The 26,932-nt window shown below is 34.1% G+C and overlaps 2 protein-coding genes and 1 long non-coding RNA gene across 3 annotated transcripts; 1 reads left to right on the top strand and 2 right to left on the bottom strand.

The window, feature by feature from the left end:
* Positions 1–8,022: 8,022 nt before the first annotated feature.
* LOC128157401 (40S ribosomal protein S25-like) lies at positions 8,023–12,954 on the bottom strand. Its single transcript, XM_052819919.1, has 4 exons — positions 12,876–12,954; positions 9,621–9,713; positions 9,218–9,401; positions 8,023–8,130 (listed from the first exon to the last, which is right to left on the bottom strand). The coding sequence occupies exons 1-4, from the start codon at positions 12,876–12,878 to the stop codon at positions 8,048–8,050; spliced, it is 363 nt and encodes a 120-aa protein (XP_052675879.1). The 5' UTR covers positions 12,879–12,954; the 3' UTR covers positions 8,023–8,047.
* Positions 12,955–13,109: 155 nt separating this feature from the next.
* Positions 13,110–24,965, top strand: LOC128156793 (etoposide-induced protein 2.4 homolog). Its single transcript, XM_052819092.1, has 13 exons — positions 13,110–13,292; positions 14,774–14,918; positions 15,804–15,864; positions 16,165–16,231; positions 16,367–16,491; positions 17,382–17,498; positions 17,715–17,826; positions 18,126–18,237; positions 18,515–18,589; positions 23,444–23,632; positions 24,002–24,118; positions 24,276–24,476; positions 24,729–24,965. The coding sequence occupies exons 1-13, from the start codon at positions 13,229–13,231 to the stop codon at positions 24,805–24,807; spliced, it is 1,464 nt and encodes a 487-aa protein (XP_052675052.1). The 5' UTR covers positions 13,110–13,228; the 3' UTR covers positions 24,808–24,965.
* On the bottom strand, positions 18,885–22,862 carry LOC128156794 (uncharacterized). The gene is made up of 3 exons (XR_008239766.1): positions 22,777–22,862; positions 22,431–22,531; positions 18,885–19,018 (listed from the first exon to the last, which is right to left on the bottom strand). It is a non-coding gene; the product is annotated as an uncharacterized LOC128156794 (long non-coding RNA).
* Positions 24,966–26,932: the final 1,967 nt, after the last annotated feature.

Below are 26,932 nucleotides of genomic sequence, written 5' to 3'. Positions count from 1 at the left end.
TTAAGTAATTTTCTGCTGATTTGAGAAACTATTTCAAGGTGTAGTGATGCACCTTAATGATAGATTTTCATGTTTTAACAAAAATCAAAGTAGGATATGATATAAACAAGAGGCCCAGGGGCCACATCGCTCACCTGAGCAACAATTGCCTTAATTCTGATCAAATTAGCATTACAGTATCAAAATATCTGGACAACTGAGTACAGTAGATCTTGCTAAAAAAATTGAAAATCTGCCAATTTTTATCAACCTCTTATTTTTTGGTAAATACCAAGCCCCTTTTGTTGTTGTACCTGTAAGAAGATTTTTCTCTATTCCTATATACCCCCCCCCCTCCGTTTCATGGCCCCATTTTTCTCTAGGGAATCATGGTTTCATCAGACTTAAATCTGCATAACCTTTGCTTTCACACTAAGTACTGAGTTTTGAACTGAACACTTTCCCAGAATAGTTTTAAACATTTTCTCTTTATATTCCTATGTAAAAATTCAAACTGCCATCACGGTCCCGCCCTACCACTAAGGACTGTGATTTTGCAAACTTGAATTTACACTACCCGAGGATGCCTCTACACAAGTTTAAACCCTTTCTGGCCAAACATTCTTTAAAAAGAAGATTTTTAAAGATATTCTCTATATATTCCTAAGTAAAAATTCATCCCCCATTGTGGTCTCACCCTACCCCTGGACTATTATTTAAACAAACTTGAATCTATATGATCTGGAGATGCTTCCACTCAACTTTGGGCTTTCCTGGCCTAATAGTTTTGAGAAGAAGATTTTTAAAGATTTTCTCTATATATTCCTATGTAAAACTTGATCTCCCAATTGTGGCCCCACCCTACCCCCAGGGACCATGATTTGAACAAACTTGAATCTACACTTCCTAAGGATGGTTACATGCCAATGTGAGATTTCTTGGCCAAATATTTTTGAGAAGAAGATTTTTAAAAGATTTCCTCTATATATTCCTATATAAAACTTGATCCCCCAATTGTGGCCCCACCCTACCCCGGGGACCATGATTTAAACAAACTTGAATCTATACTATCTGAGGATGCTTCCACTCAAATTTGAGCTTTCCTGGCCTAATAGTTTTTGAGAAGAAGATTTTTAAAGATTGTCTCTATATATTCCCTTTGTAAAACTTGATCCTCCAATTGTGGGCCCACCCTACCCATGGGAACTATGATTTGAACAAACTTGAATCTTCACTACCTGAGGATGCTTCCATTTTAATTTGAGCTTTCCTGGCCTAATAGTTTTTGAGAAGAAGATTTTTAAAGATTTTCTCTATATATTCCTATGTAAAACTTGATCTCCCAATTGTTGCCCCACCCTACCCCCGGGGACCATGATATGAACAAACTTGAATCTACACTATCTGATGATGCTTCCACTCAAATTTGAGCTTTCCTGGCCTAATAGTTTTTGAGAAGAAGACTTTGGCTCAGGTGAGCTAAAAATGGTTAAGTTTACAATACAATAAGTTGTTAAAGTTGGTTTCTGGAAGAAGAGACTTTGAAAATTTTCTTAATAAATATTGACAATTTTTTTACTTTTTTAATCTTTAGTTTTTAAGATCTGTGTACAAACATAGAATTGTGAGCAAATCTCTGTATCTTGCTTATAATTCGAAGCTTAACACTCAGATTTGGTTAGTAAATAGAAATTGTAAACAATTAAAACACAAGAAACATGGACTATAACAAATAAAGAACAGAATTTATTTTTTCGAAATGAATCATATGTATACATGTACATGTATATACCTACATATTTCCGACAGCGATATCAAACTCTATTTAAACTGAATAAACTCGAGAAAATGCCGAGCATCTCAACAAAACCTATTGCATTAATCTACCATTACGCAAAATATAATGCCGAATTACCGATAGAATGAATTGTATTTCAGTACTTTTTTGATACATCAGATTTTGCTTAATTTGCGCAGGTAAACAGTTAACTGTTTGATTTACCGAAGTCTCTGTTTGATTTGATACGTAAAAATCACGAAATACAGACGATAGTTCCCAGTTTACAAACCATAAATAATGAAAACGAAACGAAAATCAGAACAAGCTAACACCAACGTCATGTGTGAAAACTGTCAATGCATTGAAATATTTAGCCTCAATTTACTTCACAAAATCGGCACCAATATATTTTGCATGTTTCAAAAATTTCCCTTCATACGCGAACTGTTACAAAACAAGCAAATTAATCATAGTCAGATCGACCCTTTTTCGTATAATGTCATGGCTGCTTTAAACAAAGAACCTCGTTTTAGATGTATGGAATACGAGTCTTGGTAAAATGGGTACGCAAACGCGGGCCGTGGCAAAATAAAAGTCGGGGCAGATCGGCAATCGTCAATTCCAAATACGCATTATTTTGCAGCAATATTTACAGCAAATACAAATATACTGGTCCATCAAATATCCTGAAATTTTAATGAGATTGGCAGATTAATAACTGCCAATCTTTTGTTTTGCCCAGGCCACGTCTTGTCTGCCCATTTTACCGGATGCCGAATCCGAAGCTATTAAACTGATTGAAACACGCATTTCCTTTATTATTATTTTCGTAATAACTCAGATTTGAAACAGAATTAGACCTTAATTTTTGCAATTTATATTTTCCTTCCCATAAGGATAATTTATGCTAAACTACGTTGAATTGGAATCAGTAGTTCTTGAGAAGAAGATTATTTAAAATGCACCCCCCTTTTTCTACAGTTTCAAGGTTTTCTCCGCTTTGAATACAGATCGGACTTTTATTTCTGCAATTTATATTCGCCCTCCCATAAGGATGCTTTGTGCCAAATTTAGTTGAAATTGGATTAGCGGTTTTAGAGAAGAAGTTCTAAATGTAAAAAGTTTACAGACGGACAGACAGACGGACAGACGGACGGACGGAAGGACAGACGGACGACGGACAAAAAGTGATCAGAATAGCTCATTTGAGCTTTCAGCTCAGGTGAGCTAAAAAACGACCACTATTTACCTATTTTGAGAATATTATCCGAACATTTATACTTCCGCTCGAAATTTCACAGGAACCGAACAAATCTCGGGGAGGTCTCGTGAACTTTCATTTGAGCACCTCTGGATTTATTGCATACTTAGCCACCCCTGCGAATGTGTTCGGAATGTGTTTTTTATCGTTGCTGAGTATGCAATGAATCCAGAGGTACTCCGAAACTGAGAGGGTCAAATAAAACCACGTGATCTGAAATTTAAATGACAATAACATTCGCAGCTAGGGGAATTACCAACAATAAAGAAACATTCCGAATACATTCACAGGGGTGTATATGTAGATAAAGTTGCCTACCGGGTTAGCCAGGATATTACTTGTACATTAACTTAAATCTCTATATATTGCTATTACAGCCTTATTTGTATACCAGTTTTTTGCTAGCTCTATGCACCTGTGTTATTTGAGTATACATGTAAACTATACGCACCATTATTTGTGAATCTATACAAGTGAACTCTAAATACTTTTTATAGTCGGTATTTTATTTGATAATCAATATAAAATTATATAACGAAAATAATAACCATGTTGTTTGAGGTATAAGACAATATGTTGCTTTGTAGATAACTAATCAGATTTTTGTGCTTGAAGTTATTGCATACTTTGTTTGTTCTTATCAATGAATAATATATGTTTAAGGTATAAGACAATATGTTGCTTTGTAGATAACTAATCAGATTTTTGTGCTTGAAGTTATTGTATAAATGTACTTTGTTTGTTCTTATCAATAATAGATAGATAGATAGATAGATAGATAGATAGATAGATAGATAGATAGATAGATAGATAGATAGAAAACGAAACTTGATTCTCGAACAAATGTGAACAAATAAGAAGTCAAGTAATATAGTGCCGTTTTTTTTTTTGTTGTATGGTGAAAAACACAAGAGACTCGGCGTGACAAAGGATAGAGTAATATATATTTCTATTTAAGGAAGGAGTCTTTTTATTATCAAACATACTTCTTATAATAAGAAATGCATGAAATTTTGACACAGTCAAACGGATCATATTACTTAATGATTCTATCAGTTTAATTAAATTTGACCTTTTTGTTTTCGATAAAGGTCAGGTCAAGGTCACTACCTTTTTCCTCAACGTAAAGAGTGATAAAAATAAGTGTAGCTCTTTATAGTTCTGTAGACATTTGTTTAAGATTTGAAGATTCAAATCTTCAATGAAATCATAGACGATGAGAGTGTCTATCAGCTTATACTACTAAATTGGAATAAATATTTATACTAAAATTGATATTGCTTAGCCCGCATTTCCTCTAATTTTCTTAAATTTTGAAGAAATTTTGATTATTTTTTTATGCTTCCAATAATAAAATATTTCTAATTTTTATGTATTATGAAGACTTTATATAAAGATATAAATTGACAGAAAAGCTAATATATTGACCGTTTCATAAGAGAGAAAAACTGATTTTAGTGATTTTTTCACAAAAATCAATGTATAGAATGGGCGCTTTAAAAAACTTATAAAAATGTTATTTGATAGGCAAATCATATTTTAAAATCATATTCTGAAACCCAAGTATCATATTATTAGTTCACATTAGTAAAAAAAAATCCAACATTATTGTTATTGTTTTTAAAATGATAAAACAGACTCATTATATATATATAATCTGCAGCAATTCTGAATTGCGCAACATGTGATATTTTCCTACGCCAAAAATATAGTCCTTGTTCCATTCTAAACATTGATTACATTTTTCTATGCCAAGTTGTATGATAGTAAAAAAGAAAGAAAAATATACTATTTTAATTTCCTTTCATCTTGATTTAACGAACAATTAATCAAATTTACGTTTGACTAGTCGAAAACCAGAAAAGACTCCTTCCTTAATGTAAGCGCGTCATCTTGACGACATGTTTTGAACGTTACCGTGTTGTTTTAAAATCGGATAACAAAAATACCTTTACTAAATGAAATGTTACTGCATGAATTAATCTGTTAGTTATGATATTTATGAAAAATATATGCATATGCATATATACAGTCACGTGGTCATCGTATTTGTTTTACCTAGCAGTATCTTCTTACACCTGTCCCGGGCAGCCGCACATCCGTCCAAGTCAGCCTTACACCTGTGTACGGCAGCCATACACCTGTCCAAGACTGCTTTACACCTTTCCAGCCAAGGATACATCTATTCAGGACAGCCTTACACCCGTCTAAAACAGCCTTACACCTTCAAGTAATTAAAATATTAGAATTATAAAATAGGCCAGATACGTGTTTTTTTTTCTTAATTTGTGTAGATAAATCTTTGAACAAGCTTTGATAATATCATACTGATGGTCATCCTCGCTAGCCAAGGGTTTTCAGTCCACTCCGCCCCTGCCCCCTTATATTTCTTAATTGGGAAATTATGATTGCCAGAGTTTGTAGGAGATTGCTATTTTGCAGGCAAGTGACATAGGGAGGGGGAGGAGGGGGGTAGCCTTAAATTCACAAACACGTATAAAAAAATGAAGTATCATTGAGTCTCTCCCCTCCCACTTATGTGGGAGTATGTAATAAATGGAAGTGAAAAAATAGGAAATCAGCAGTGAAATTGACGTTACCAGGAATACTACATGGCATGTAGCTGTCAGGTCGTGATCTTTGTCTGGTCACTTACGTACGAGGACTGGATGGTCTCGGCCATTTGGACATTCTTAATCACATTGAAAAATTTTGCATTAAAAATGTAGGATGTAAAGCCAAAATATATGCATAAACTTTTCTTTGAGATAATATCAACGTGTCTATCGATAAATACAATGCACAGAGAGAGAGAGAGAGCGAGAGAGCGAGAGAGAGAGAGAGAGAGATCCTTTACTGGAGGATTTACACTCAATTTGAGTTACTCAAGAAGAAGAAATAGTAAAGACCCAGCGACAGAGACGACTCCATTGCTTCCATCATCACTTTGGTGGATAGACTTTTATTTCTATACATTTTAATCAACTGAAAATGTCCAAAGCGCTATATTGTAGGCAAAATAATGGGAAAAGGCGCTATTCCTCTTACACCTGACTTATTGACCAATCAAACTTTGTGTGACAATGTACATAAGAAATTACAGTACTTTGAAACGTTTTAAAAAATTGAATTAGTAACTCGAAATGTATATCCCTATGCAATATAACTTCCTCTTGTTAAAAAAAACTCCTAAGTATTGAGGGTCATTTAGCCAACTGATAAATGTGGCCAATGGGCCTTATCTTTTTCCCTCACTGTAAGAATTTCAGTATTGAGACTCTTGCAATGAAGCTGTTTGAATAACTTGTCAGAATTTTTTAGTTCTGTTCTGTTTCCATAATAAAAATTACATACATGTACATGTATAATTTTACTAAATAAACTGAGAACTAGTTTTGTTTTAAAGTTTTGTCTGCACTACTAAAATGTACCAAACTGTATAGGCATTTTGCTTTTAATTTAAATTTTATATTAAACTGTTCAATTCCGTCGCTTTTTAATCAAAATAAAATTACACAGACTATTTGTTTATGCACACTCCATAAAGGGATGCGATGACAGAGGAAAAAAATTCAGGGTTTAACTTAACTAGCACTGGCCTTCGACTCAAATCCACAGAAAAATCACTCAACAATCCCTTATTCGTACACTTTCGTGGACTATATGAAACAAGAGATGTTTGTAAAACACTTCTCCCCCCTCCCTTGGAAACATCTGTGGAGAAAACGGAAACTAAAAATTATTAAAATTTTTCTAAGTCCAAGGCACATAACTCTGTCAAAAAAATGCTTGACCGTACCCAAAATTAAACTTGATCTAGATATTATTATGATTAACCTGTATACCAAAATTCATTTCAAAGTGTGCATCCTACGCGAAGAAAATGAACGGAAACTGTAAATAATTGGAATTTTTCTATGTCCAATTGGATTAGCTCTGTCGAAAATTGCTCGATCGGACTCAAAATCGAACTTGACGTAGAGATTATTATGATAATCCTGTATATCAAATTTCATTTCAATATGTGCATCTCTTTGAAAAAAAATGAACGGAAACTGCAAATAATTGGAATTTTTCTACGTCCAAGGGGCACAACTCTGTCGAAAATTGCTCGATCATATCCAAAATGAAGAAAATGATCGAAAACTGTTGGTGGACCGACCGACAGACAGCAGCAAAGCAATATGCTCTCCCTTCTTCGAAGGGGGGGGGGGGGCATAAAAATTCGGATGGACGACCAGAGCGCTAGTTGCAATTTTCAGCGCACAAAATACAGTGCTACTTCTAGATTAGCTTTATTTCACAGAAATTACGTAGAAAAAATCAGCACCACTAAATATTTCAGACAATTCACCACTAAAATTGTCACTTTTACATGTACCCATCATACACTTACTCCGAAACACGCTTTACAGACATCGGAATATATTTACATCTAACAAGTATTATTCTCTTTATTTCTTACGGAAACTAATAGTTAATTCATAACTCTAAAGAAACAACCAGACTGAAATCTACACGCCCCATTTATCGATTGGTCGAAATCTTCAGCGGCTGAAACTGACACGCCCCGTTTATTGTTTGGTCGCAACCTACAGCGACCCAAGAAAAATCACGGACTGCACGAAATGGTCACGATGATGTCAAACTCAGTCTCACAGGAGACGATTTGGCTGTTTCTTTTAGCTAACGTACTTTCGTACGTTAACAGTAATTTAGTGAATTTTACTAACTTTTCATAATCAATTTATTAATTAGTTAAAAGAAGATGGCAATATAAACAATAAAATGCTTTCTTTGATGATTCATGCGAGTTATGAAGGTAGCGATCATTGCAGAAAAAATTTACATAACCCGCGTTAGCGGGTTATGTATTTTTCCTGCAATGTTGCTACCTTCATATCTCAGATCTTTTCTCCTGTATAAGACTGTATACACTTTGATTGTTCTTATTCAGTTCATAATTAAACTTCCTGTATGAGATAAAAAAGAACAAGGCGTGCACATTTTTTTTCACATTTATTCATCTATGCATCTTCTCCTTCATCCCCCTTGGTCACACGGGTGTAGATTAGCTGTGAGTGATGCTTGGACACCAACTTGATTTTACCTGTGGAAACAATAAAGATGCTATAATATATCTACATGTATCTAAATTAAAGTTTGATCAATTACACTTGTCTTAGACTGCATCAAAACTGTGTTTCAATTTCAGAGGAAAAGACACACTGATAAACCAAAAAATACTATGATACGGTATGTAAAACTTTCCTGCTTTTTCATTGATGATCAGTATCCTTACTTTTTGACACTTCATCAGTATTACCGATAAGAGAGAATTTTTTAATCGTCTGATTGTAAATATTTGCATATTATAGCGAGTGATGTTTCTGATGAAAAAATAAAGGTAACAATTGATTTTAAAGACAAATTATTTTAAAACGAAATACTACTAGATCTTACTAGATGGTTTTTCTACTGACATTAAAAATATCTTTCCTCCAAAATTGAAAATGAAATTCAAAGAAAGGTTTTACTGCACATAACTTGTGCCCGTTGTCCTTACAGCTAAACACTCTGGATTTTGAAAACATTAGCTTATATCATGTATATAGAGGCACCTATAAAATGGCAGACAAGAATAAATCTTGAACAGGTCGTGTTCTGCTTTTAGCTCAAAAAATTATTATATCTTATTTCTAGGTTTCTTCATGCAACTCAAAACCAAAAGAATTATTGAATTCATTCATTTTAGAATAAAATTATGTAATGTGAATTAATAGAATAGATATAGGCAGGCCTCATAACAAAGTTTAGAACTTTTGTAGGCCCAAAGTATTCATCTTTGGACTGGGCAACCAACAAGAATTTTTTAACTATCAAACATTTTCACTTCCTTTCAAGTACCGAGTATTTTAAGACAGCTCATTAAAAGGTTAATGAGTATAAAGATGTAGAGCTTTAAAACAAGCACAAGCTTGCTATTCATCCCAACAGTTTTGTATATTACTTGCACAAAAAGGTTCAAAGGAAGAAACAATACCGGTACATGGTTGAAAGTATTATTTTTTTTGCACTTTAAGTAAAAGTATTCAAAGTACAGAGCAAATTTCAGTGCTATCAAGAAGACAATGCAATGCTCTTAAAATAATGACAACTGTATTTCCTGACAGTTTAGTTAAGCGATCACTGCTCACCTTCTTTGTGTAGGGCTCTGAGGGCCTGCTTGGCTAAAGATCCACGAATCTTCATTCTCTCAGAAACTACTGACGGTGTGATAAGTTTGTATGTGGGCACTTCTTTTGAAAATTTGTCATATGTTGCCTTATCAAACAAAATCAAGTTGTTCAGCTTGTCCCTGACTTTTCCCTTAGACCACTTCTGCAAATGAGAAAAAATTTCATTTGGAAGTTAATATTGTGCTGTCATATATTACATACTGTAACATTAAAAAAAACATTCAGATACTATTCATCATCAATTAAAAACAGTAACTTCAGTAAGGTGCTTTAGTTAATGATTTTACATAGAGAGATCGCCATCAATATTTCTTAATTAAACAACTTTACTTTTTTATTAATATGACAATTGACATATTACCTTCTTTTTGGCCTTTCCTCCTCCTCCTTCCTTCTTTTTTGCTGGGGCTTTTCCCCCCTTTGCCCCTGCCTTGGGGTCTGGTTTTTTGGCTCCCTAAAAATATAAGGCTTATAATTTACATATGAATGTAAGCAAATCATTAAAATCTAAAATTTCCACATGCTGAATACCGATTCACTGTCATCTTTCTCAGTTGAGAATGTTTTAAAAGTTTCACACTATTCAACAGGTTGGGCACCAACCCCCATTTGATGGTTGGAGTCCCATTTGGTGGTTAAATGCCTAAACAGTATACCTATTTTACCTATCAAATGGGACTCATTTTTCGTTTAACTCAGATTACGTTTTTCTGGAGTAATGGCGCATCACGTTTATAACCGGGGCAAGTACTCTTGACATGTTTGCTTCATGATTAAACAGTCATTTAAAAAAATTTATGGGTCAATTTTTCCGCACGTGTTTAAAAAAAGACCGAAATGAAATGCTCCCGGAAGTCGTGTATAAACAAAGTGTTTATGTCTTCTCAAAGATCGATTTTAATCAAAGTACGACATGGCCTCATTCCTCGAACTCTTTACTTTCAATTTCTATCATCCGAGCAAGTGGAAAACAATTGCAGCCAATGAAATCAGTGATCTTAAGTGATACACGTCGAAAGCTCAATTCAGGTATGGAGGCCCAATCGTACATTACTTCAGTAAAATTCTGTGACAAAAGTAAAGTCAGATTATGAAAATAATGCCGAAAGTACAAGGTAATAAGTCATTATTTATGTTATAACAAAACATATTTCGTTAGTTAAAATTTTAAGTAAGTTTCACTGAGAAATTTAATATAGTGCGAAAGGGCCTCCATACTTAAATTAGCTTCTAACACGCACCAAAAGATCATTGTTTTGATTGGCTGCAATTGATTTTCACTTGCCCGGATGATAGAAATCGAAAGAACATAGTTCGAGGAATGAGGTCATGTCGTACTTTGACTAAAATCGATCTTTTAGAAGACATAAACACTTTTGTTTATACATGACTAAACACATGTGTGGAAAAATCGCCACATAAAATTTTTTCAAACGAATGTTCAATCATGAAGCAAACATGTCAGAGTGCTTGCCCCGGTAATAAACGTGTTGCGCCTTTTCTCCAGAAAAATGTAATTCGGGTTGAATGAAAAATGAGTCCCATTTGGTAGGTAAAATAGGTATACCGTTTAGGCATTTAACCACCAAATGGCACTCAAACCATCAAACAGGGGTGGTGCCCAACCTGTTCAAAATCTAATACAGATCTAGATAGAACCATTTTAACAAGAGCTTGGACTTTGGGTACAGGGGCTGACAAATCCAATTGCCCGACGCCCGGGGCAAGTGGTTTTTCCGATCGGGCAAGTAAAAAATCGGTAGGGACTTGCCCGTGGGCAAGTGACTTTTTAAACTTTTGCATATGTACTGAAAATGAAAGTACCGTATTTTGCTGAACATAATACTCACTTTTTTCTAGAAATTTCTTTACGATCTAAGGGTGCTTCAATCATACACCACAATAGGATTTTGACGGGTTTTTTTTTTCAGGTGCAGCATAGGCTTTATCATAATGAAATAAAATTCTAACTACTGTTCTTCAGATCGACTGTTCTTGTGTTTGTTTATCATAATGTTTAAAACTAATTTAATCTTTGTTAAAGTGTTTAATTGCAAAAACTGTTTTGATTATAATTTGACAATTTAACATCAATTTGAGCGGTTTATTCTATGTTCGACTTCTTTGAGCTGTGTTCACCGTCTCCATGTACGCCGCCATAACTGCTGTTTAAAATAGATGTGTGCCCGTTATCACTCAGTAATCATAATCATAGCCTAGAACTTTTTTAAAATTAAAATATCAAGCTTTATATGATTAGATACAACTCCTAATAATTCATTTCACCTTTATTTTTAACACCTCTGTGGCCTAAATGAAATCATGGCCATGAAGACGTGTGCGCTTGTGACCTATTACATGTATCTCGGACATTCACCTAAGGTGACAAAAATTATCAAAACACCCAAAACTGTTTATAAAATGTTTGTTTTTTACCTTTAAAACAAATCCAACTAAATATCAACATGTTATATGTTGATTTTTTAACACATTCTCGAGAAAACCAAGAGGAAGAGATGCTGAATCAAAACCATATATTTTATGAAGAGTACTCGTATTAAAAGTGGAAAAATTTAAAGTGAAGGGCAAAAACATCGTACGGTATGTGTATTGTTATTTTTAATCACAATAAAGAATTTGGTTGGGCTAGTAGATATTGAGGTAGGGCAAGTAAATTTTGCCTTGCCACTTGCCCGAGGGCAAGTTCTTAAAAAATGTATTTGTCAGCCCCTGGGGTAGTTGTGTCAAACAGCATTGTGACGTAGGTCTGTCCATTTGTTGGCCACTCAGCCATGGCTCTTTAAAATCAACAAGATTTGTCTGGCTTTTAAGCGAGGACTACGCAATCAGTGCATATTTCGCTTGAGACAGCGTCATTTTTAATTTGTTTTGACGCAAGAAATAGATAGCTACATCCAACCGAAAGTCCAAGGTCTTGTTAAAATGGTTCTATATCAATTGTTCACAAACAGATTATCAATGTTAAATATACTCTTGCTGTTTTTGATATTCTACTTCCTATTTTATGTCATTTAATTTTATCCTGAATTTTTTCTGTACACCAAACTAACTCAGAGTAACTCCTTTGGTTGAGAGAATCATTCAATTAGATTTATCATCAAAACCAGGACCAGAACTTCATTTTTAATAGACTATAAAATATCGAAATTAACATGCAAGCGCAAAAATTAGCAATTGCTCATTCTAAAACATCATCAGAATCAAATATGTGCCTCAGACTTAAATAATTGAATAATTGTGCGACAGTACTTTAGCTTTTTAACTTACTTGTATTATTTTAATTCTAAATTTACAACTCCCATTGAACAGATAGTTAAATCAACCTTCAAGAGAACTATGCTCTTGATTAGTTTCCATTTCATAAACCAGATTGTGAAAATCCCTTCACGACATCTCATTTAATAAATTGTGTGCAAAATTCATCCCCCCTTTTTTCTATAACCTTTAATTTCGTGTCCAAATACGAAAATATTTAAGGCTGAATATGCTACTTGATGGAGATTGGCATACAGTTTATCTTTATGTAGCTTAAATGATATTTCAAAGAGTAAAAACATATCGTTTCAGCGTATATTTCTAAGCAAAATTGGCATACCATGCTGCTCTTTGAGAACCACGTGAAAAAGAGGCCAGCATGTATCCCACAACGCACCTCTTTTCCGGAAGCTTATAACAACCAAAACAATAACTAACGATAATATTAAAATATGCACAATATCAGATTTTAACAAAAATTATTAATCATATTTGACATAAATTTAGAAGAAATTACAAATTAATAAGTTTATTTCGATAATCCAAATATGTTTGAACTTAATTTTTATTGATATGAGCAACAGGCGCAGAAAAACTGCGCACAGTATTGTGATAAATTTAGGATCTATGTTCAGGACGAAATGTGTCTAATACGATGATAAGATTCATGTTCATGCCTAACAAAAGGGAATTATGGCAGATTCTACAAAAGAAATAATTCATGGAATTATACAAGGCTTTAGAGACAGCATATTAGGTAAAGCGTACACTCTATAACTGATCAAAACATCTGATAGTGAAACCACCCTCTGGTATATATCTCAAATCCTGATGGATTGATTAGAGTAATTATGACGAAATTGTAAACTGTTAACAGGCAACATTGATAATGAAATATCATGTCCTTAATGTAGACTGAAAACAGAAAAGCGGGGCAGTTGAATAATGAATTTTGTGTTGAAAAAGAAACAATTATACTTTGTCCCAAGTCTCTGCTTTGACCACTTTTTGCATAATATCTCGATTACCATTAATACCTTTGCGCCCAAACTACCTCCATTTACTAGAATGAAAGAAGTCCAAATTATCTGTTTTGAATTTAACTCTACCCCTTCAAGTACGTTTCAATACACATCCAAAAATAGATTAAAGTACAGTAAAACACGCTTATAACGAACTCCCAGGGACAGACAATTTTACTTCGTTATAAGCGTAATTCGTTATACCTGTCAAGTTTACAACATGTATTAAAGTCTTGGAAATGATCACTTTGCTGTAAATGTCAATTCATTATAAGCGTGTTTGCTATAACAGTGTTTTACTGTATATGGGGATTTGCATTCCAAAAGACATTAAACATGTTATGTACCCCGGATAATATTGTGAAAAAATTTTTCAAGGAACTTACGAATGAAGAAAAGGTGTAAACATTTCCCATTTTGAATCTCCATACGATGTTTGTTTTCCTCTGGGTATAAACAGATGATGTATCATTGTATTAATGGAGAAATTTTGTTTTTTTCCTGTTTTATCGAAATGAATTGAAATTCATTGACAGGTAATATGTATATTTTAATTAAAATTCATAAAAAAATATTTTTTTTGCAGAAGGTTAACATGGTTAAACACCCTTGTATTATTCCCAGTTATCTTTCATAAGCATTTACAAGGGTCATTGATCATTGTCAATTGAACCGTTAATTGTGGAAGGGTCTGACTGAACCTTCGTAATCCCTGAAACCTATTCTGAGAAGGTTTTTGGATCAACAGTGATCAGATGGATATGATCACGAGGATCTACTCTCAGAATAAGTAGCTTTGATATGAAAATTTTATTCATAAGATGGAACCATGCAGTAAGTTTTAAGAAGCAGTAGTATGAAAGATTCAATTGGCCATCGGACCATTATAAACTGCATGTGTATGTACACCTTATAACATCCAGTGCCATGTTATTTTATTAGTAGAGATATGTGCAGCTGTTTCACTTTATGAAAGTAATACTAAGGGGTTTGGATGGCAGTGGCCATTTTTAAACTGTATTGATCTCCTTTAGAATAAGAGTTCTGTAGAAAGATATAGGAAAATACTACACTGTAATTCAAATTTAAAGCTAAAACTTTAATATAAAATTTGTCTTTACCAAATACAGTATCTTTGAATTTAAGGTAGATCTGATGAGTAATTTGTTGACCACCCAGTATCCTTGATGTAGGCCATTTTAAATTTGTTTTTCAGGAATATCAAAAATTTTAAAATATGATGCAAGCATTGACAACAGTGAAGGTGAACTAAAGAAAAATGAACCACAGACTACACTGGCCCGCAGGAGAGCAGAAAAGCAAAAATTGAAGGGAAACCTAGAGAATAAGGGAAACAAAAAGTAAGTTCTGAGGATCAGCTTTTACTATTAACCGCTAATTTAAAATTGTTGCATTGTTTATCAGATTCTTTTTAACTCACTTGAGCCAAAGGCACAAGTAAGCTTTTCTGATCAAAATTTGTACGTTGTCTGTCATCGTTGTTGTGTCGTCATAAACTTTTAACTTTTTCCATAATTTTTTATCTTCTTCTCCAGAACCACAGGGTTGAGCAACAATGGGGGAGGGGTGTTAAATCTTTACATAGGAATATATAGAGGGCAATTAATCTTTCTAAAAGCAATCAACCAAACAGCTAAAACTTGTGTGAAAGCACAAATTGTGCAGATAAAAGTTTGACCAAATCGATTCCCTGGAAAAGGGTAGGGCCACGAAGAGGGAGGAGATTTTTTTTTATATAGAAATAGAGAAAACCCTTCTAACAAATATTGAAACAGCAAACTTGCCTACCTAGTCCTTGTTGCAACCAGAGCCACTTAGAGCAAGGACTAGGGATTTCCATTCTTCTTTCTTCTTGGCTATTCTTTCCGGTTTTTCCCAGGTAAGATTCAAATCCTTCAGTTCTTTGAGACAGCATATTTTTTTGTTATATATCAAGCCCTCTTTGAAACAAAAAAGGGGCTTGACATTAAACATGAAAATATGTGGATAAAAATCGAAAGATCTCTTATCTTTTTGTGCAAGGTCTACTCTACTAAATTAATGGTCAAAATATTTTGAATTTGATACTGTCTTGCTGATATGATCAGTTATGGCTATTGTTGCTCAGGTGAGCGATGTGGCCCCTGGGCCTCTTGTGTAAGTTTTATTAGAACTATTCATCTCAATTAGACATACAGTAACACGTATATAAGAATAAAAATTGTGTCTGTTATTTTCTTATTCAGAGAACCAACCGTGAAGCAGAGACTCTTCCAGTGTTCTTTATGGAATGGAGGTGTTTTCTTGGTAATTTACAAGATTTTACAAAATTATTTTTTAACAGAGCTCTATTGTTTAAGGGGCAATAATCAATGAAACTGGAATTAATTTAGTGACAACAACTTAATGTAACTGTCTAAACTGATTGTTTGAATTTTCCCCTTATGTGAAAACACCTACTGTGTGGTGCAGGTATAAAATATATACCAGTGTATAAATGGTATCTGCATGCACATGTAAACACCATAAAGATGCATGAAATTCGTAAATGATGTAAATATCTCTTACTTTTCGTAATATCGATGAAATGGCTGTTTTCATTTTCAGACAAGCATTGTGTTATTTCATTGGGCCTTGCTTCCATGCTTGTTATGGTTCACCGAGTTAATTTTTGGTAAGATTTTTTATTAGTTTTCGTAATTTTCAATATCTGATGTACAGCCTTTCTCAAATTTCAAAATGGGATTGACTTAAAGTTAAATAGAAAATTGCAAACAAGTTTTTAACATCCTATTTACATTGATTTTAGCTGGCTCAGAGAATTTGAATATCACTTGGCTGTGGATAAGCTCCCTGCTTTCTTGGATCTTTGGAGCTCTGTGGATTTTGCCACTCTTTGTCATCAGTAAAATAGTGAACTGCATGTGGTTTCAGGTTTGTTGTTATCAATTTCTTTGCCCCTTGAGAATATTACAGCAACGCGGAGCGGGGACATAGAAATGCCGGGCGTCCGTCCATGGGTCCGTGTGTCCGTGTGTCCGTGCGTCCATCCGTCACACCTTGTAAGCGCTCTCATGCCTACAAATTTTGACGGATTTTCATTAAATTTATACCAAATGTTTATACCACTGTTACCTTGGTCAAGTTCGAAAATCAGCATTGGTCGATACTTTTTGTTGGAGTTATGAGACATTGACCACAATAATGACTCCGTTTTATCCAAAAATTGACCTTGTAAGCGCTCTCATGCCTACAAATTTTGACGGATTTTTATTAAATTTATACGAAATGTTTATACCACTAATACCTTGGTCAAGTTCGAAAGTCAGCATTGGTTGATACTTTTTGTTGGAGTTATGGGACTTTGACCACAATAATGACTCCGTTTTATCCAAAAATTGACCTTGTAAGCGCTCTCATGCCTACAAATTTTGACAGATTTTCATTAAATTCATACCAAATGTTTATACCACTAATACCTTGGTCAAGTTCGAAAATCAGCATTGGTCGATACTTTTTGTTTGAGTTATGGGACTTTGACCACAATAATGACTCCGTTTTATCCAAAAATTGACCTTGTAAGCGCTCTCATGCCTACAAATTTTGACAGATTTTCATTAAATTTATACCAAATGTTTATACCACTAATACCTTGGTCAAGTTCATAAATCAGCCTTGGTCGATAGACTCGATACTAGTATACTGCTTGAACGATGGGGGACGGTACCCAGGAATTCTATTCTTGTTGAGACCTGAAGCCCTGGATTCAAATCTCTGCTGAGACTTGATTTTTCACCACCTGTTACATTTTGATTTATTTACAGGACATTGCAGATGCTGCCTATGTGAGATCAAGGGGACGTCCTACTCCTATCAATCTGAGCGTCTTGGTGGCAGATCTTTTATTCAGTGTCCTGTTACAAGCTTTCTTTTTAATTCAGGTAAATTTAGATCAGCAAAAAGTTAAGATTTTTTAAAGTTATCTGTCAGAACATTCAACCAATGGAAAACTGATCCATTTCCCTGAATTTTTAAAATTTTTGAAAGATAAGAAACTATCATGATCGATGTGTTGTTGTAAAACAAAAATTGTTATACTGTACAATGATTTTACAAAAAGTATTTCTGTGTATACAAATCTACGTGGATGTTTTTAGAGTACCTTGGCTACTTTTCTACCCATTCCCGGTGTGGGCTATTTAGTGGGCTTCATTCACATGTCTCTCCTGTACTCCCTTTATGCCTTTGAGTACAAGTGGTTCAATATGGGTAAGTCATGTGACACATTCTGAATTTAATTACATCAATGTTTTGTTTCCTTACTATATTTTCAACAGGATAATGGCCATTTCATCGAGTATCAACAATCTAGCCTATGACCTGTTGTATTTGTAGAGATAAAGGTCAAAAGTGAAATGGATTATCAAAGGTCAAGGTCATAATTGAAATTCGAGGACAAATTAACTAAAACAGTTTTAATGTTTAATATAAAAAATGCTTATGCCTTGTAGCATAGTTTTTAACATTGCCCTCTTACTTTTTATTCTACTATTTTTATATGGACACAGGTTGGGAGGTCCACAAACGCCTTGCTTACATTGAGTCCTACTGGCCATATTTCCTGGGATTTGGCATTCCTCTGGCATTTCTGACTTCTATGTCAGCATCAGCTGTTATCAGGTAGAGTTACTAACATCAAAAGAATGTGGCGTTAAAAATAAAATTAATTTTCGACTCTGTTTTCTGTTGTTAAACTTTTGTTTAGCTGTTGTAAAGTTTTTGGTATGAATATTATTTGATAATCAACAATATTCAGAGTCCTCTGAAAACTTTGACAATAATACCTAATGGAGTGCATCTAGAAGTGTAGATAAGGATTTCTTATTTCATTCACTCAGACAGATTGTTTCTCCTCCAACATTATGTTTGATGAGTACATTTGGGTTTTTTTTTTCAGTGGATGTATCTTCTCTATACTGTTTCCTTTGTTCATACTAAGTGCCAATGATGCAGAGGAGAGCTCACAAGTTTGGTGAGTTTTGTTTTACCGTTATATGCCGGTATTTGTTTTAACTTTTACTGAATAAAGAGAGCTGGATGGTTGTTGCAATATTTTAGACTACATTGTTTTCTTGAAAAGAAGGACTCTGTGATAAGATATTGAAAAATGTTCTTTGATTAACAATATTATAAGTTATAAAACTCATTTCTGAGAATTTAAGGTTGATCGATCTAATGGGTACCAGGGTATTTTGTTGACAACCAAGCCTACTTGATATGAAACTTATGCTGATTTTAAAATTCATTAGAGAAATATGGTCAATAAAAGCCTCTTTATTTAAAATTCTTTTCAGTCATTCTCCCTTGAGACTGTTTGCTCCGGTCGTGATGATCACAAATATTCTTTTCCGACAATCGGTGAAATCCAAAAGCACACCCACCACTCAGCAATCTTCTTCTCCTAAAAAACAGACTCGCATTACAGAACCTGCAACTCGTAGATAACAACTTAAGAAGTTTAATGTCACTTTGATTTGATATGCAGTGAAGAGGGAAATTGCAATAGTTGTGATTATTTATAATTGATGACTCTGAAACAGATGACCTTTTGTTTCTCTCTGTTTGAATGTGAAATTTTTTGGGTTTTGTGACTGTGATGCTTCAGTATTTAGTCGTGCATGTTGTACCTTTTGTTTTAACCTGTATACATTGTACATGAATGTATGGAAGAGTTATGATTGTGTACTATTGATTAAACAAATGTACATGCAGTATTTACTTTATTGACAGAATGATTGTGATCTTCCAATAAAATTTCTGAGAAAATGCAGAGTATGATATGTTGTTTTAGCTAACAGAAAAATCTGATAAATCCCTTCAAATTCCATGCAAATTAGAGTGTCTCCTTATTACAATCTTATGAAACAAAAGGTTTAAGCTCAAGTGAGCTTTCTTGATCACTCCTTGTCTGACATTCATAGGTCTGTCTGTCTTGTCTGTCAATGTGTCTCTAAACAAAATTTTGTCAAAGAAAATCATAGTCCCATGGGATCAGTTAGCTGAGTTCTAGAGATTTTTATATGCATACATGTACGAGAATGAAAGGGAAATGTTTGAATATACTTGACTGAATCTGCCAAGACTTAGATTAGAAACATATGCAAGATTTTATCAGCAAAGGAACTTTGCATGGTTTTTAAAATTGAAAAAAGGGGGGGGGGCGTTTTGTCACTTAGGAACAGATGAACATACATGTACTTGGATAGAGAAATGTGTAAATGTATTTTACATTGAAGATCTGATTTTTAGCTCACCGAGACGAAGTCAAGGAGAGCTTATGCTATACCCTCGGCGTCGGCGTCGGCGTCCGGACCTGGTTAAAGATTTTGTTGCAGGTCCTGTATCTAAGCTATTACTTGTCCTATCTTCACCAGACTTGCATGGGTGATGCATCTGAACCTACTAATGGACTTGAAAGACTTGGATGCTGAATCTGGGTCCTAAATTTCAGATGCTGGAGGAGGTTAAGGTTGTTGGACCAGATTAAAGTTTTTGTTGCAGGTGCCCATTGATAGCAATATCTTAGTTACTGCTGGTTCGTACTTCACCAAACTTGCATGGATGGTGTGTCTTATGATACTGATGCACCAGACAGGCTTGAGTGCTGAATCTGAGCTATAGGTTTCGGATGCTGGAGGAGGTTAAGGTTTTTGGAGCAGGTTAAAGTTTTTGTTGCAGGTGCCCATTGATAGCAATATCTAAGTTACTACTGGTCCTAACTTCATCAAACTTGTATGGATGATGCGTCTTATGATACTGATGCACCTGACAAGCTTGAATGCTGAATCTGAGCAATAGGTTTCGGATGCTGGAAGAGGTTAAGGTTTTTAGAGCTGGTTAAAGTTTTTATTGCAGGTGCCCTCTGATGATTATATCTTAGTTACTACTGGTCCTAACTTCACCAAACTTGTATGGATGGTGCGTCTTATGATACTGATGCACCTGACAAGCTTGAATGCTGAATCTGAGCCATAGTTTTCGGATGCTGGAGGAGGTTAAGGTTTTAAGAGCTGGTTGAATAAAGTTTTTGAAACAGGTGTCTTCTAATGATGATATCTTAGTTATTACTTGTCCTTACTTCACCAGACTTCCATGGATGGTGTGTCTTATGATACTGATGCACCTGACAGGCTTGAATGCTGAGTCTGAGCCATAGGTTTTGGATGCTGGATAAAGTTAAGTTTTTTGGAACAGGTCACATGTTTAATAGATGATAGTACTATTTCAAACTTGTATAGTTGATTTAACTGTAATATGAATGAATCGCAGAGGTAGCTTCAGATGCAGAGCTTGATCTCCATTATCAAGGATGCTAAAAAATAAATCTTAGTTTTTACAGGTCCTAACTTCACCAAACTTGAATGGATGGTGTGTCTTATGATACAGATGCACCTGGCAGGCATGGATGCTGAATCTGAGCCATAGGTTGCAGATGCTGGAGGAAGTTAAGGTTTTAATTGCTAGTGCCCTCTGATAATGATATCTTAGTTATTACTGGTCCAAACTTCACTAAACTTGAATGGATGATGCGTCTTATGATACCAATGCACCTGATGGGCTTGAATGCTGAATCTGAGCCATAGGTTTCAGATGCTGGATGAGGTTTAGTTTTTTGGAACAGGTGACATGTTTTATAGATGATAGCTTGCATAGTTGATATAACTTTATTATAAATTAAACGCAGAGGTTGCTTCAGATGCAGAGCCTGATCTCCATTATCAAGGATGCTAAAGAAATCTCCTACCTCACTCAAACCAGCTCGATAGATAGATGTGTTTATGATAAATGATATAACATGATGCCTATGATATAGTATTGTATGATATGAAACAATATTGTTTGATATGATACAATATGATATCATATGTTATATTATAAAAGTTATACGATACGATATGATATTGTATCATTTTTTTTTATATTTTATGATATGATATTGTATCATGATATTGTTATGTATAGTATTGTATATTATGATACAATATAGTATAATATTATATTGTATTTTTAATTTATTATTTTATCACATGATACAATGACATAAGATATTGCAAAATATTATATTGTATCCTATGATACAATATTGTATATTCTTACTATATAATATTGTATCATACAATATTGTATAATATGATATTGGTTTCAGTAATATAGAATTATATCACCTGAAATTGTATTATATGATATAATATCATATAATGTATCAAATATGTTTCAGTGTCATTCAATACAATATCATACTATATCATACATTATAATATCATGTTTTAATGTTATGATGTATTATGTAATATGATATTGTAATATAATACTATATTGTATTATATTTTATGATATTGTATTATGTGATCAAATACAATAAGGTATTATAACACAATACAATGTCATATCATATGTTTCAATATCATATCTCATTATTGTTTATGTCGGTATTTTATTGTATTATATGATATATATTATAAATATGACATGATGCAATATTTAATTTTATATCATTGTATTGATTAACATATGATTATCATAAAAAAATTTATCAGATGATATACGATATTTTGTCAAAACAGAATCCATGAATATCCAAGATCATAAAGTATGATTTTCATATAAAATGATAAAGGTGGTCTTATGAAGGTGATGTCTCATAAGGGTGATGCTCCGTCTCGGTGAGCTTAGTAATCTATGATTACCTATGTTTTTTTTTAATGAAGGTTGCGTGGTTAACAAATTAACCACCAGATCTTCATAAAATTTGAAGATATGACTTGTAAAGCTATAAACTATAATGTAGTAAAGAAACATTATATACATATTACCTTATGAATTTTGGTAATATCCTACATGTATACATTTGTATGGAGATCTTCTTTCAAAGGAGATCAACACAGTCTAAAAGTGGCCATGACCATGGAGCCCTCTTAAAATTAAAAATAAAACTACATGTGTAGTACAAAAACCCAATAACCTTCATTTTCGTAGCTGACAAAATCGCGAATAGACGCGTAACTTTCGCGATATACCGCGTAACGTTCGCGAAAAACCGAATATGAAATGAGTCCCGCGGGAGTGTTAGTCCCATTAGGGCAGATCTAGTTAATGAAAACCTCACACCATAGAAGAATTCCCCGAAAATTTGACTACATATATATTCCTGTAATTTACTTTCATAACTTTGGAAATACAACAGACTTCATGACGTCGAGGGAACGTGCTAATCGCTGGAACCATTATTTAAGTGAGTCGTTCGCAGTGGTCCCTGTTATCGCAAGACCTTTTGACCCGCAGGTCATGTTCTGTTAGCTTTGTATACTTGGTGGCCTAACTATTGTTTAAACAACATGTTTTACTGGAATATCGTATTTATCTTTGGTACAGTATACATTTTACCTTTTATCAGATTTATTGTTTTTTCTCAAATTATTGTATTTACAAAACGTAATGAATTTACACTATCTTTAAAAGTTAACATTAACCCCCTTTTCAAAATATAAAAAAAATCCACAAAATCAACCAATTTTGATGATGAAAAACCTGCAATATGAATGGTATGATGTCGTTATTCTTTATTTTAATGTGTCGATTTCATTAATCTTAATCCCCACATGATCATTTCATAACATTTCTGGATGATACCCATTTATCGTGTAATGAGGGACTCATCAGCTCAGAAGTAACAAGAAAAAGTATCTACACAAAAGATATTGTAAAAGATCAATAAGAGAGAAAAGGTTTCCTGAACTCATGTCAAATTGTGATGCCAAATCTTTAAGCTAGAAAATTTCGTGAGATTATTCGTTCTTTGTTTATCATTTATACATGAAACTTATAGTCAACTAATTCTCCGGTCTTTGGCACACCCGGTTTCATTTCCAGACCTGGCCGCCGTTTGGTTATTGGTCAGTACAGCCGCTCAGTCTCAGATTTGCCAGGAAACCATTGCCCTGGGGTGCGGCTCCTACCAGCAGATTGAAGCAGACGAGACCGTGTGTGGATCAGACGGCTCTCACTACGTCAACTTGTGAGTTTCCAAGTTACACATTCTATCCCAACTTGTGTGTTACCGGTTGTACTAGTATTCGAGGTGCTTGATTTTCGTGGGTAGTTCAAAACATGCGAAGATAAATTGTGTTTAAATGCACCGTTTATTTTTCATACTATATTTAACTGATTGTTTTATTTCATATTTTCATAGCTGTGAATTTAGTGTAGCAAAATGTAAAAACCCTTCATTGGAAATCGCCTCACTGGGTCATTGTGGTCAAGGCCAAACAACAACAACGACACCGACAACTACAACACAGACAACAACAACAACAACAACAACATTACCAACGACAACAACAAGACAAACAACAACAAGTACCACAGTACAACCCTCCACAACTAGATCAACAACAACGCGCGACCCCAGCCAGCAGTTGTTCTGTGATAATAAGGATTTAATCACGTGTCCATCTACTGTAGGTCACGTGTGCGGAAGTAATGGCGTCATCTACAAGAATGAGTAAGATGAAATTAACTGTTGACACAGTTTAACTTTACATTTTATATAAAATGGTTTTAAAAATCAATTTCGACAAAACAAGAACCAATCAAGCAAACGAGCACTTAAATTAATATTATTTTATCATCGAAAAAACATGTCTACTGAATATCTACAGTTGTGAGTTTGCCAAAGCCAAATGCACTGATGGTAGTCTGAGTATTGAGAGTGTGTCCTTCTGCCACCATACCACCACTACCGCTAAGCCTACCACCCTTGACCCCAACCAGCAGCTGTTCTGTGATAACAAGGACTTCATAGGGTGTCCCACCACCGTCAAACACGTGTGCGGAAGTGACGGCGTCGTATACAACAACGAGTAAGTGACATCGCAATTGCCCACTCATAAATTTACTTTAAATGCAGGACAACATTTATTAAGACTGACGGAAATAAATTTAATGAGATTTCAAAATATCATATAAAATATGTACACAGCTATATAACTGATGAGTAAAATCTATATTTGTACATGTATATTAACAATTTCTTGAGGTAAGTCACCATTTATTTTGTTTTGTTCTTAGTAAAACTTCACTGTTCATCAACTGTTTAAATTTTTCTTTTCTAGCTGCGAGTTTGCTAAAGCGAAGTGTACCAATGGCGCCTTGTCTATCCAGCCTTCGTCATTTTGTCACCACACACTCTGAGCATTTCAGTACTTCGATCTTGTCAATTTTATAACACATAGTGTGCGTAAATTGTATGATGGAGCGATCATGAACTGCAATTTTTTTTATCGGAGATCATTATTCAAAAACTGTTTTTATTATTTCAGTGACAGTTGAATAAAAATTAAGATATATAATCTTCTGGATTTTTTTAACGTAAGAAAAACCATTCAGACTTAAGGGATAGTTGGGTTGATTAGTAGCGCTGCTTCTTATACATGTTTGTCAATCAAAGTAACAGAAATTATAAAATATATATTATAAACCATAAATTAATTGGTTTCCTTGATACCTTAGCCTTTTCTATTTAAAATCAAAGTACTGAAGTACTGAAAGCCGGGCTCTTTTGGTGTGTCTTTCTGCATATTGTGTAGTAAAGACTGAAAATCTCTCTCTCTCTCTCTCTCTCTCTCTCTCTCTCTCTCTCTCTCTCTCTCTCTCTCTCTCTCTCTCTCATGCTTTTAATGTCGGCAAAGCATCAGAGAGCGACCAAATTTTGTAAGCGGCTATAAACAAAAAATCAAAGTACTGAAGAACTGACGGGAGTTGATTTTGTCGATGTATATTTATTTTAAAATCAATGATATGTTATTTTGCATGACAAGTTCATGTAGTTTCTAATTTGTATTTGAATTACGCACATTTGTATAATATGAATTGTTGGACTTTTTCGACAAGAATGTCGAGAAACCCCATTATGAATCATGTTAAATAATATTTAAAGATAAAATTAATTCAATCAAACTATGTATCAGTAATAGAAATATTTCTCGAAAATTGTATGGATCCAAGCAATATTGAACCCTAGTATCGTTCAACCAAACGCTCGGCTGACACCGTAAATCTCCGACAAGCAAGAGAGGCTCTCTGCTTGTCGGAAATTTACGGAGACAGCCGAGCGTCGAGTTGAACGAGACTATATTGAACTCTGGCGTAGGAATACACACGACTACAAAAATATCTAAATTGTTCGTACCATTTAAAATCTGACTATTTTCAAGTATTTATAAATAAGGTTCCTTGAAAAACAATGCTTTAGCATACATTACATCGAATTTATCAATTATTTTCATGAACTAAGTCTTGTCAGCAGCGATGATTTGTGCTGAGGTCCAAACACTGTTTCACTCTCGGTTTGTCCGAGTAACTGCATAGGAGAGTTGATTAAAATCAACTCCCAATAAGTCTGTCTAGTAGAAGTTAAAAAGTTCAACAGTTGCTGCCTTGAATTTTGCAACAAGCATTATATATTAAATCCCCGTTTCTTCATTGTGCAGCAAAGTAGTTCATGGAAATTCATGCGCTTTGTATGTGTCCAAAATGCATAGTAATGTTTTAAAAACACTTTATTAATAAGAAAACTAAAAAAGAGAGACAATTCATTCTAAAATTAAAAAAAGAAACAAAATGCCAACACTTTTGACAAAACATGGCTCTTTGGGTAACTATTTGGTATAGCGGAAGCTTTACCTTGACGCTGATTGGTTTTTTGTTTATTTGTGCGATTTATAGTAACATTGGCGATTGGCCTGCCTATAGCCAGGACTCTGCTTTCAGCAGAGCCCGGCTAAAAAGCTTTTTCTATTTAAAACATTGTGTGAGTTACTAAACCATAGTACTATATATTTGTAATTACAGGTTGTTTTAAACAGTGCTGGTTAGGTGTTTGTTTTGGCGACTACATGTAGCCGCTCGGGGAATAAACCAAATTAAATAAGCAAGTAAATAAGATTAGCCAACTCTTGAATCTTACAAAAACTTTCATAAACGATAATCCTGTTCAAACCCTGGGAAAATACTTTGGGAAAAAATATCTCACAAATATGGAAAACAAATGCTAGTTAAATCTTTAACAAAATCTAACTTAAAACAAAAATAGATTCTTTAAAACAAAAATAATTTGTACATGACAATTTCAGAATTTGCCCCTAGAACTGTACATATTTAATGATATGGGATTATTTTGAAAGCGTCATGACGCATATCGTGTTTTTTTTTACGAAACATTTGAAAATAAACTTTTGTTCCAATGAGAGACCCTTTCAGTAGTAAAAAAAACCTTCTCAATAAGAAAGATACACAGCGTCACAAGCATGTAGCGATA

This window comes from Crassostrea angulata, chromosome 7, assembly GCF_025612915.1.
Source record: "Crassostrea angulata isolate pt1a10 chromosome 7, ASM2561291v2, whole genome shotgun sequence".
Lineage (NCBI taxonomy): Eukaryota > Metazoa > Mollusca > Bivalvia > Ostreida > Ostreidae > Magallana > Magallana angulata.
This window is presented reverse-complemented; position numbering and strand designations above follow the sequence as displayed.

Bases quoted from the DNA above. Each gene is read 5' to 3' on its own strand.
- LOC128157401 (XM_052819919.1), bottom strand. The intron at 9,402-9,620 runs GTAATATGTCAA...TCTCATTTGCAG, and splicing joins GAGGAAAGGCCAAAAAGAAG to AAGTGGTCTAAGGGAAAAGT. The intron at 8,131-9,217 runs GTGAGCAGTGAT...TTGTTTCCACAG, and splicing joins CAGAGCCCTACACAAAGAAG to GTAAAATCAAGTTGGTGTCC.
- LOC128156793 (XM_052819092.1), top strand. From the start codon at position 13,229: ATGGCAGATTCTACAAAAGAAATAATTCATGGAATTATACAAGGCTTT. The intron at 16,492-17,381 runs GTTTGTTGTTAT...ATTTATTTACAG, and splicing joins TGAACTGCATGTGGTTTCAG to GACATTGCAGATGCTGCCTA. The intron at 17,499-17,714 runs GTAAATTTAGAT...GGATGTTTTTAG, and splicing joins AAGCTTTCTTTTTAATTCAG to AGTACCTTGGCTACTTTTCT.